At 47.0% G+C, this 12111-nt stretch overlaps 1 protein-coding gene across 6 annotated transcripts in view; it reads right to left on the bottom strand.

The window, feature by feature from the left end:
- ZBTB17 (zinc finger and BTB domain containing 17) overlaps nt 1-11728 on the bottom strand; it is a 31376-nt gene extending 19648 nt beyond the window's left edge. For 2 of the 6 annotated variants that reach the window (XM_077899505.1, XM_077899510.1), the window contains exon 1: nt 11572-11726. In XM_077899505.1, coding sequence (XP_077755631.1) covers nt 11572-11578 — 7 coding nt within the window. In that variant the 5' untranslated portion in view covers nt 11579-11726. Of the gene's footprint in view, nt 1-9858; nt 9946-10857; nt 11227-11255; nt 11279-11571 lie in introns of those variants that run through there. The other 4 variants (XM_077899507.1, XM_077899506.1, XM_077899509.1 and 1 more) reach the window with 4 other exon arrangements.
- Between the last annotated feature and the right edge of the window lie 383 nt (nt 11729-12111).

The raw sequence follows: 12111 nt of genomic DNA, 5'->3' as shown, positions 1-12111 counted from the left end.
CTTTTAACGGATGACTTGCAACCCTGGTGGTTCTTCAGCCAGTCACTTTGAAGTGTGAGCTTCTGAGACAAAGTTGGAAAGTACCCCCAACTGCTGCCTGGTTCCCATTTCCCAGTCCTAACGCAGGTAGCCTGAGAGACAGAGACAGACAAATGGACACAGACACAGACAGATACAGAAAGAGTGTTTGCAATAGCACCAATGCCCTATAAGGCATGCAGACCAGCCCCAAGGGCCCACTTACTGTGGAAGGCATGGCATAAACTTAATGCTTAGGAGTATGAAAGATTGGTCAGAAATGTAAACGTTCTGTTTCTTTGTATTTTTTAAGACTTTTTTTTTTAAGTTATCTCTATACCCAACATGGGGCTCAAACTCACAACCCCAAGATCAAGAGTCACATGTTCCACTGACTGAGCCAGGCAGGTGCCCCTATATGTTCTGTTTCATTCATATTACCTTACTCTTCCCGCCTTCCTACCCCTAAGTGTAAATTAGGGGTGAATATTTGCAGCCTATATGGTAAATAAGGGTTACAGTCTTGCTATACAAAATGCTCCTCATACAAGCAACAATGAAAACATAGGTCCTCATAAAAGCTGTTCACAGGGGCACCTGGCTGGCTCAGTAGAGCATGCAACCCTTGATCTTGGGGTTGTGAGCTTGAGCCCCAAATTGGGGACTGGGATTACTTAAAAAAAAAATAAAACCTTTAAAAAAAAAAAAAAACCTTGTACACGAATGTTCATGACAGCATTACTCATAACAGTCAAAAAGTGGAAACAACCCAAATGTCCATCAACTGATGAATGAGTAAATAAAATGTGGTCTGTCTGTCCATGCAATAGCATATTGGACAATAGAAAATGTAATGACAAATGGTACAAGAATGAACCTTGAAAACTTTATGCTAAATCAAGCTAGCCAAAAGACCATATGTTACATGATTCCATTTACATGAAATGCCCGGAACAGGCAAATCCATAAGGATACAAAGCAGCACACTGTCTAGGGCTGATGGGGACAGGGAAGTGGGGAGTGACTACTAATGGGTGGTGGGTTTCTTTCTAAGATAATGACAATGTTCTGAAAATAGTGCTGATAGTCACACAACTCTGAGAATACAATGCAGGCCATTTAATTGTACGTTTTAAATGGCTGTATCAGATGCTACATGAATACCTCAATAAAACCATTACAAAAAACTAATCAACAAGAAAAGAAATCTCCTGGGACATCTGGGTGGCTCAGGGCATGATCCTGGGGCCCTGGGATCAAGTCCTACATCAGGCTCCCCATGAGGAGCCTGCTTCTCTTTCTGCCTGTGTGTGTGTATGTATGTGTGTGTGTCTCTCTCCAGGAATGGAAAGGAATGGAAAGGAATGGAAAGGAATGGAAAGGAATGGAAAGGAATGGAAAGGAATGGAAAGGAATGGAAAGGAATGGAAAGGAATGGAAAGGAATGGAAAGGAATGGAAAGGAATGGAAAGGAATGGAAAGGAATGGAAAGGAATGGAAAGGAATGGAAAGGAATGGAAAGGAATGGAAAGGAATGGAAAGGAATGGAAAGGAATGGAAAGGAATGGAAAGGAATGGAAAGGAATGGAAAGGAATGGAAAGGAATGGAAAGGAATGGAAAGGAATGGAAAGGAATGGAAAGGAATGGAAAGGAATGGAAAGGAATGGAAAGGAATGGAAAGGAATGGAAAGGAATGGAATGGAATGGAATGGAATGGAATGGAATGGAATGGAATGGAATGGAAAGGAAAGGAAAGGAAAGGAAAGGAAAGGAAAGGAAAGGGAAATGAAGAGGCAATTCACAAAAGAAATATTATACAGAAAAAAAAGATGTTCAGCCTCACTAATAAAAATAAAGAAACATAAGATCCACTTTCAGGAGCAGACTGGCAAAAACCTAAGAGACTGACAATTTCCACTGTGGGCCAAGGTGTGTTCCAGAGAGCAGGATCAGCCTGTTGACATGGATGTAAATGTTTAATGCATTCATTGGTCGGGTAAAAACTAATGCTTGGGGGAGTAACTGATAAGAGAGCCCACGGTGCAGATGCTATGCTTTCCCAATCTGATGGGAGATTTCACCCAGCTGGAACAAAATTGTGAGTCCTGGTAAAGGGCTGTGGGTGGGACTGTGTGGCCCACAGAGAAAACACAGCTTTGCTAATATATAATAAGGACCACCATGTGAAGCAACTGGGAGGTTACAGAAATCATAGGCTCATTGTTTCCAAAGGGCAGCAGCACATGGAGAGAATGCCACCAAAGGGAATAACTGGAAAGGCTGCTGTAGCTGCCCGCTTGCAAGGAACTTCATAATACATGCTATTTCATCGATCCCCGCAGTAATCCTGCAAGAAGGGTGTTAATATGATTGTTCCCATCCTGCAGATAAGCAAATCAAGCCTTAGAGAGGCTGTCAGCTGATCCAGGTCTCACTGACACACCCAGACTCAAGGCCATGTCCATCATACTTTAAAAGAATTGACCTTTCCACCTCAGAAAGAGACAAAACTTCCACAGATGGATAGACATGGAATACTAGGCTCTACAGACCCTCAGTTTGAAAATTCTGTTGTTAATTGGCACTTACCAACTCCCTTTCCTTATACTAATAAGTGTCACAAAACATCTTGTAAAAGTCATAAGTGAACATGACTAAGTCTTCATTGTAATCTTTGGTGTTTGCTGCTGCCAGGTGAAACACAAAATTAAGACTCAGAAACCTCTTGATTTCTGGAAGCCTGGCACACCAGGTATCCAGGCCAACTCTCATAACAAACAGCTGCAAATGAAGAGAAATTGTGAAATCTCTTTTAAAATACATAAAAAAACTGGCAAATTGGTAAGGGACACCTAGAGGTCAAATGAAATTAAGCAAAGGCTAGAATAGAGAGAGCAAGTGGAGCTTTGAGAGTAGGTATTAAAAAGGCATCTGTAGGGCAGCCCGGGTGGCTCAGTGGTTTAGTGCTGCCTTCAGCCCAGGGCCTAATACTGGAGACCCCGGATTGAGTCCCACGTCGGGCTCCCTGCATGGAGCCTGCTTTTCCCTCTGCCTGTGTCTCTGCCTCTCTCCATGTCTCTCATGAATAAATAAATAAAATCTTTAAATAAATAAATAAGTTTTTTGTTGTTGTTTTTTAAAGGCATCTGTGGAACTGAGCAAGCTCGAGTTCCCACTCCCTCCCAAGGATGGAGGTCTCATAGGAGGGCCCTGCCAGAATAAAGCTGGGGCCACACAGAGTTACAAGTCAGTGAAAAAAAAAAGACTATACAGAAAACTGCCTCTATCAAATCTTGGCATCAAATGGAGGGTAAAATCCTCAGAGAACTGGTAACCCCCTTAGAGGGCCCCCAAAAAGACATTAGCCCAAATTCGTACATCATAAAAGATGTACTTCGGTAGATAAAAAGTGATCCCAGAATTAAAGTATTAAATGCAAGAAGGAATGAAGACCAACTAGTTAATAATAAATGAGCAAATCTAAACAATACTGAATGAGGTCTTCTAAAATTTAAAAAAGAACTGAAATACCCCCCTATAGAATAAAAGGAGGGTGTGATGGGAATCAAAGTGTGCTAAGGTCCTTAACTGTTCAAGAGTAGGGTGTGAGACAGTGACTAAAGTTAGACTGTGGTAAGTTATGTAAACTGAGAGATAAACCATGTTCATGGAAGGGTCAATATCATAAAAAAGTCATTTCTATCCAAATTGATAAGTTCAAAGTAATTCTAATAAAAGATCCCAGCAATTTGTATGGAACTCAACAAGCACAATCTAAAATGAAGATGGAAGAGCAAAGGGCCAAGACCTTACCAAGAACTGTTACATAAAAATTTAGTCATTAAATCAGCGTGATATTGGCACAGAGAAAGAGAATAAATAGTAAAGCACTCAGGATCAGATCCACACATTTGTAGACACTTGACATATTATAATGGCCACTGGTGTCATTTACAGATCCATGTAAAAGGAATGTATTTTTTCAATAAGTAGTTCTTAGGATAATTTGGTACACTTAAAAAAAAATTAGCTCCTTACCTCACAGTACACAGAAAAATAATTTTAAATGGGCTGAAGACCTTACCATAAAAGGCCTTATCATAAAATGTTTGGAAGACAATATATAGAGGATATATTTATAAACTTTAAGTAGGGAGGAATTCTTAAAAAGGAAAAGTGCTAACTGTAAAAGAAAAAAATGAACATTAAGAATTTGTTTAAAAAAAAAAAAAAAAAACCTACAGTGAAAAGACAAGCCACAAACTGAAGTGGATAGTTACAATACATATATCTGACAAAGGATTAGTATACAAAATAAATAAAAACCAGTAACAAGCAAGAAGTCTATATACAACAAAGAGACAAATAGAAAAATGAGCAAAAGATTAAAGTAGCTGTTTCACAGAAGCTGAAACCTGAATGACCAATAAGTATATGAAAAGATGCTTAACTAATAATCATGAAAATGCAAATCAAAACCACATGATAAAAACTCCCATCTGATTACTAAAAATTTTAAAGTCTAGTAAAACCAGAGTTGGGAGGATGTGAAACAAACAGAATTGTCAGTTGAACTGTAAACGGGGGGAAGCATTCTGGAAACAGGTACTACTGGGTCGAGCTGAAGCTCATACACCCTGTGATTCAGCCCCACTCCTGGGGCTCTACCCTGCAGACGTTTGCACGTGTCCAGAAATGTGCACAGCAGCACTGTCTCAGCAAAATACCAAAGACAACCCAAATGTCTGTCAGCAAGACAAAGGATAAATAAATTCTCTTGTAATGGAACATAACCACCTGAGACAGTGAAGTACAACTACAGGCCAACACTGGATTTCTCTCCAGAACACACCTTAAGCCAACAGATTAAGACACCGAAAAAAAAACAACATGATTCTATCAAGTTCACAAGCAAGCCAAATGAGACAACACAATGTTTAGCATACAACACACGTGGTGAAACTTTATAGAAAAGCAAGAGTGCTAAAAAGCAAAACCGATGAGCTGGGGGTGGGGTGGGCCAGGATCAGGGAGGGGCGCTCCAAACCCACCGGTAACATTCTTCTTTGTAAACTGAGCGATGGGCACATGGTTTTCTTGTATCTCTAGTCTTTATACTGTACATACTCCTTTGTATCTACTCAATATTTAACAAAAACAACTTACAAAATTAAACAATGTTCTTTCTGACTTTAAACAATGTTTGGAAGCATGAACTCAGGCAGCTGAGTTACAGTAAACCAGGAAAGTCCCTGACAGGGCCCCCGAGTCCCGAGACTACTGAAATGAGAGGTGCTTCACCCACCAGGCTGGGGAGCCACTGGAGACACAGCTTCCCGCTGGGCGGCAGTGCCTCCCATTCGGGACAGGAAAGTGGCTGCTTAGATGAATAGTTCCAGCATAGGAAGTGGTGTGGGAGGGGTGGGCCCAACAGGTTCTACTGCCAGAGCTCTTAAGAAGCTTAGTATTTTCTTTTTTTTTTTCCAGTTTTACTGAGAAATAACTGACATACATCACTGTGTAAGTTTAAGGTGCAGAGCAGATGGTTTGAATTTCCATGTGTTGTGAAATGATGACCGCAATAGGTTTGGCTAACATTCATCTTCTCACAGAGACACAAGAAAGGAAAGGAAAACAATTTTTTCCTTGTGATGAGGACTCGAAGGATCTACTCTCTCAACCCCCTAGATGTCACAGAACAGTGTCAGCTGTAGTCGGCAAGTTGTCCAGCAGGTTCACCACACCCGCTTTCCAGCCAACCCCGTCCTCAGCTGGAACCGCCTCCTGTGAGCCTCTGCCTGCCGCTGTGTAGACAGGAGTGAGCAACTCTCAACTCTAACCAGGCCCTCTGCTTCGTCTAATTCCCATCAAGCAGGCTGGACTCCCCGAGCCCAAGCCCTGGTTTCCTGCAGAATCTGCAGCGAGGACATAGCGGAGGTCTACTTTAACTGGTCTTTGGGTGGTCAAGCTACTGCTAGCGTGAGGACCTCTGCAAGGGCCAGGTCCCCATGCTGACCCTCGACACACACACACACACACACACACACACACACGCACACACACACGCACACGTCTGAGGCCAATGCAGAAATCCCTCAGGGCTGAAATGGTTACTCTTTGACCTTTACTACTTCAATCATCTAGAAACTGTGGCCAGCAAAAGGAGGAGATAATGGTCTCCAGGACAACATGCTTTGGGCACACAATGTACTTAGTTCTTCATTTTCTCTCAGGCTGGCTCCCTTCTTTCCGTGGTGCCACCCTGCCGAGACACCGAGTCTGGGTACCTCCTCACCACCCACTCAGCCACCACCCTTCGAAGAATTCCAGGAAAGAAGGAGCCACCTGGTCTTTTACGCGACAAACTAGTAAAACCCTGAAGCTCCGCCCATAGAGGCTGCCCTCCTACTCACAGGGCTCACGTCCCACAACCAAGTCAAATCATTTGACTCTTGAAAAATGGTCTTCCCTAGACACACAGATACACACACACACACACACACACGGAATAGTTCTGCAGATACTATTAACAGTTATCTGAGAGGGGAACTGGGTCAGGCTCGGAAGACTCCATGGTGCCACTTTTTGTTTTTAAGATTTATTTATTTACTTTAAAGAGAGATAGTATGAGTGGGAAGGGCAGGAAGGGCTAGAGGGAGAGTGAATGTCAAGCAGACTCTGTCTACTGAGCCTGGAACCTGACACAAGACTCGATCTGACGACTGAGATCATGATCTGAGCTGAAACCAAGAGTCAGATGCTCAACCAACTGCATCCCTCAGGCACCTCTCCATAGTTTTTTTTTTTTTTTTAAGATTTTATTTATTTATTCATGAGAGACACAGAGAGAGAGAGAGAGACAGGCAGAGACATAAGCAGAGGGAGAAGCAGGCTCCCCTCAAGGAGCCAGAGGCAGGACTCGATCCCAACACCCTAGGATCACATCCTGAGCCAAAGGCAGGCAGACACTCAACCACTGAGCCACCCAGGCGCCTCTCCACGGTGCATTCTTTAGAACCTTCTGATTTGTGTACCTTGGGCATATTCCTCTACCAAACATTTTTTTTCTTCCTCTGCACACTTTTTCTTGACCCTTTCAAGGGTCCTCTTCTCCTAACATATAATAACACCAGTTACCAATGATGGAATCAGGGACTCGAGAAAGCATTTTACATGCATTACCTCATCAATAATTCTGGCCAATGAAGTTATATGCAAGGTCATCAGTATCCCCACTTTACAAGTGAGAAAACTGAGGCTTGGAGAGGCCAAGTATTTTGCCCAAAGGCACACATCTAGTAAGTATAAGAATAGCATGAGCCCAGGTATGTCTAATTTATAAATTTTTTTTTTTTTTTAAGATTTTTACTTACTTGAGAAAGAGAGAGAATGACACAGAGAGGGGCAGAGAAAGAGAAGCAGACAAAGGGGCTTGACCCCAGGATCATGACCGGAGCCAAAGGCAGACACTTAACTGACTGAGCCACCCAGGTGCCCCGAAGTTCATGTTTCTAACCAGTACTCTCTACTGCAGGGTTCTAGATGTGGACGATCTGGTCCCAGGAAATGTTTGGCAATGTCTGGAGACATACCCCACTACCACAGCTGGAGGTGGGTGGGTATTACAGTCATCTATGGGTGGAAGCCAGGGATGCCATCACCATCCTAAAGTACACAGCTCAGCCCAAGACAAAGGTTTATGCAGCCCCAAATGTCAAGAACATCCGGGCTGAGAAACCATGCTCTACTGGAAAAAGACAGAAAGACAGAGAATAGACTGGGTTGTCTTTGGTATTTTGCTGAGACAGTGCTGCTGTGCACATTCTCATAGTTCAGGTCTTGGAGTTCACCATGGTTACATCCATACACCGCACAGATACCAAATAAACCATCAGGTTCTCCTCTCCTCAAACAATAGCACACCAACCCCATGTCACACTGGAGTTCTCACCAGCTTAACTGCCAGTTCCTCTTCAGCTAATCAAGGCTGACCATCTGTCCATCCAACAACAGTTACTGAGCACCGGCTATGTGCCAGGAAATAAGCTATGCAGTGGGACTACCAGGAGAAACGATCCCCTGTCCCTGCCTGCAAGATGCTGGTGGGCTAACAGGGAGACATAGAAACCTACGATTATAATGTGAGATATGAATTGCATCAAGAGATCAGTGCAGGATGCTAAGAAATCAACGGAGGAGGAGCTCCAAACTTAGCTGGGGTGGGTGGCTGGGCAGGACCGGAGAAGGCTTCCCAGAAGCATCTGAGCTTGCAGGAATTAAACAGGCAGAGGCAATCCTTTTCTTCCCAAAGGACCCCTCACCAGACCTTTCAGAGTATGGTCTCTGAGAATCCACAGATGGACACCTTTAAATAGAGAGCTTGGTAGAACTCAAGAGTAGTCGCTGATCCCCTCTGCACAATCTGGATAATTCCTGCCTTGAGGGAGGATGCACACCAGCATCACTATGGATTTGGGTCTGCTTTACTGCAATCCTCACTGGCTCTCTGGCTTCGAAGCACCCCTCACCTCGCAGCAGGAGGTAATTCACCTTTATGTGGCCAATCCTGTGATGTACAGGCTTGATCTCTCGTAGTTCTCTAAACAATTCTGTGAGCTTGATACTATTATCCCTCTTTGACAGATGAGGAAACGGGAGGCGCAGTGGTAAAGTACCTGGCCCTCAAGACACAGAGCCACCAAGCAGGGAAGCAAGGATGCAAAACCAACACCAGGGTCCTTGCTGCCTCTATCTGAGGAGACCTCTACAGATGTAAATCCAAACATGCCGTTCACTCTTAATCTCCCCCACTTCAGCAGAGCCTTCCAAAATCAGTCATCCTTCTCCCGCGCGCCTCCCCCGTGGTGCTTTTTGCATTGTATCGTGATCATCCACATGGCTAAGAGCTCCTCGCTCCCAGGATCCAGTCTTACATCCCCAGCATCTAGCGCAGTGTCACATGTGCTGGGCACAGAAAAAGCTGAATGCATAAATAAGCCTGGACTCTCCGGGCGCAAGCAACATCAACCTACTCAAAGCCAGAGCAGCCTGCCATGGGGAGACAGAGGCATGGGGAGAATGTCCAGCCCTCCTGCACCAATGCAGTGGGCTTCCCCTCAGGCTGAGCCCAAGCCCCAGAGACAGCAATCCAGTCACCCGAGGGACGGAGCAGGCTCTCTCAGCCAGCTTTCCCTCCAGCACTGGAACAGTCATGATTCGTTCTTTGGTTTGTATACCAGATGCTTATGTTTGGGGACATTTTTTACAAAAATATGTATCTTTAAACATTAGAACCTTAAAAGGAATGAACATGTGCTCCCCACTCTATCTTTCCCCTTCTGCCAGCTGGAGTACATACACAATGGCAGGAGCTGCAGCAGCCAGCTTCGACCGTGAGATGGAAGCCTGGTTTTGAGCAAGGAGAGCCACATGGTCACTAGAACCCTGTTCCCAGATACTTCATGGAACAGAGCAAGATGACCTACCAGTTCTTGGACTGCCTACTTCCAGGTTTTTAAGAGGAGAGGAATATACTTTGAGTTTGTTTCAGCCATTGTACTTTAGGAGTACATGCCTTGCTAGCGCATGTTAGGTTGTGTGTGATTAAAACAAAGTGTGAGCATTTGCCCAGTGACTAACATAGTGTGGTCTTTGTGGGTAAACCAAACATAATGACAGCCACAATTTCCCAATCAAACTCAGATGTAGTCATTACTTTATAACTTGAAAGAAAGAAAAAAAAACTATCTTGAAAGGGTGATCTGAGTCATGCTGAGCCTAGAGAAGGACAAACAAACTGACCTCCTGGTCTGTTTCATCCTTGAGCATTACAGACATACCTCAGATTTCCAAGTAGCCCAGGCTACTCTTTTCTGACAGTTTGTCTGCGTAAACTCCAGCTTGGCTCTCCTCCTCCAGCTCATTACCTGAATCAAAGACACCCAAGTGGAAAATCTGATGAGAACCCGAAAGGCACCAGCTCCCTAAGAGCTGCCCTTTTACGCGTCCAAGAAACACAGGTAAATCCAGAGCCCTGAGCACGGAGCCTGGCACAATGGAGACGCTCGGTACAAGTTTGTTTGGATCATCCTCGGCCGGCTGCACGTCAGACACTGTGCCAGAGCCTGGGACACAAAGATGAGTAACCCCGCTCCCACTGCCTACACTTAGAAATTCCTGCTTACCGAAAAGACATATAACACAATGTTGTAAAGCAAGAGCGACAAGACTGTGCCCGGGGTTCCTGCGACGCTACAGCGTTAGCCTTCCCCAGGGATGTCTCAAATGCTCTTGCTTCTCGTTTCACACCCTTGCCCTCGGTAAGCACACCCCCTCCCACAACCTGAGGGACTTTTTAAGTGGATGACAACTGCTAGCTCACCGCTGGACAGCTCCACTCGAATGTTTTACAGGCACCTGCTTTCAACGTGTTGAAAACTAAATGCACCTTCCCTCCTCACACCTGCTCCCCATCCTGCTCCGATCACACTGATCACACTGAGTGCTATCGCCACCTGCCCATCAAGACTAGGAGGTCAGTTCTGACCTCTCGCTGACCTCCAACTTCCTCATCTAACTCATCGCCAGGTTCGGTCAATGCTCCGAAACCTCCCTCTCCACTGTCTCCCTCTAACCGGACTGGAGGCCACGCATCCTTTGTAGATAGGATTACTCTAGCAGCCTGTTAATTGGCCTCCAGGCCTGTACCCTTTAATGCATCCTTCACATCCACGAATCTGGTTCTCCCATGGCTTCCCATTAACCTAAAACTGAAAACTCCTTAACTAGGTTCACACGGCCCCAGAGGACCAGGCCGCAGCCAGCGTCTTTCGTCTTACCTTTCAGCTCCGTCCTCCAGGCACAGACCTTAACTATCACACTAGCTCCTAAGCTTTGTCACAAGCTCCCATCTTCAGCCGAGAATACAACGCTTTTCTCGCCTGCACGCCCCTAAGAGCCCTTTAGGGATCTCCGCACTCTGCACCTATTGCCTTATTTGCTCTTCCTGGCAACCCCAGGGAGCAGCCTGTAGGATCGTCTCTGCTTTAAGGAGGAGGAAACTGAGGCAGAGAGCGAGAGCCTCCCGAGCTTCGTCCAGGACGCAGCTGGCGAGCACAGGGCCGCCCGGCTCCACGGGTCATACTTTGAACCACTGCACCGCGAGTGCTGGCTCGATCCTCACAACCTATCGGGTGCCGAGCCACCGTCTGCGGAAGGAATGAATGAATGAAGTCACCTTGTAGGGGGCAGCACCTCCCGGTCCCGCGGCCCCCGCCCTGCGGCCGCACAGCCGCCCCCGCCGCGGCGCGGGGTGCAGGGGCGCTGACAGCCGGGCGGCGGGGGCGTCACCCGAGCCGGGGGCCGACTCGCGCTCCCCCGCAGGAACTGCCGGCCCGCTCGCCCCCCGCCCTCCCCCAGCTGCCCCGCGGGGTCCCCGCCGTCCCCTCCCCTCCCCCACACAACCGTCCCCGGCCTCCCGCCGCGCCCCATCCCTCGCCGCCTCCGCCCGGCTCCCGGGACTTGCCCAGCCCCGGGCGCTTGCTGACCCTCACCTGCCATGTCCCGGACCCCACCGTAGAGGGAGGTGCATCACGGCCGCGAGAGGGCCGGGGACGGCACTTCAGAGCAGACAAAGGGCGCCGCCATGTCAGAGTCGGGCGGAACCGACCTCGCCGGCTTCCCGGCTGCGACTTCCGGCGCATGCGCAGCGCCCGCGCTGGACGGGAACCGCGGCCCGGCGCATGCGCAGCGCCCGCGCTGCCCCGAGAACCGCGGCCCCGCGCATGCGCCTCCGCATCCCGAAGGTCTCTATTACGGCACTTGGGCGCCTCGACTCGTCCTCGTCGTAACCCTTGCTTGGTTTTCTGTTCCAACCATTACAGTCACGGCTTCCCCGCGTTCAGCGCTTCCTGTGCGCCCGGCGCTGCGCTGAGCACCTCTCGTGCACGAGCTCATTAAATCTCGCTACGCGGAGGAGAGTCTTTTCTCCCCCTTGGAAGAAGGCAAAGGAGGCTCAGGAAGAGCCAATGAACCGCCCATTGTCACGTCTTCCAGGCGGAGGAGCACAGGACCTGGTTGCACCTCCGGGGCTG

The sequence above is a fragment of the Canis aureus genome, chromosome 5 (genome assembly GCF_053574225.1).
Source record: "Canis aureus isolate CA01 chromosome 5, VMU_Caureus_v.1.0, whole genome shotgun sequence".
In the NCBI taxonomy this organism is placed as follows: domain Eukaryota; kingdom Metazoa; phylum Chordata; class Mammalia; order Carnivora; family Canidae; genus Canis; species Canis aureus.
Note: the sequence above shows the minus strand (reverse complement) of the source record. Positions and strands in the feature narration are given on the sequence as shown.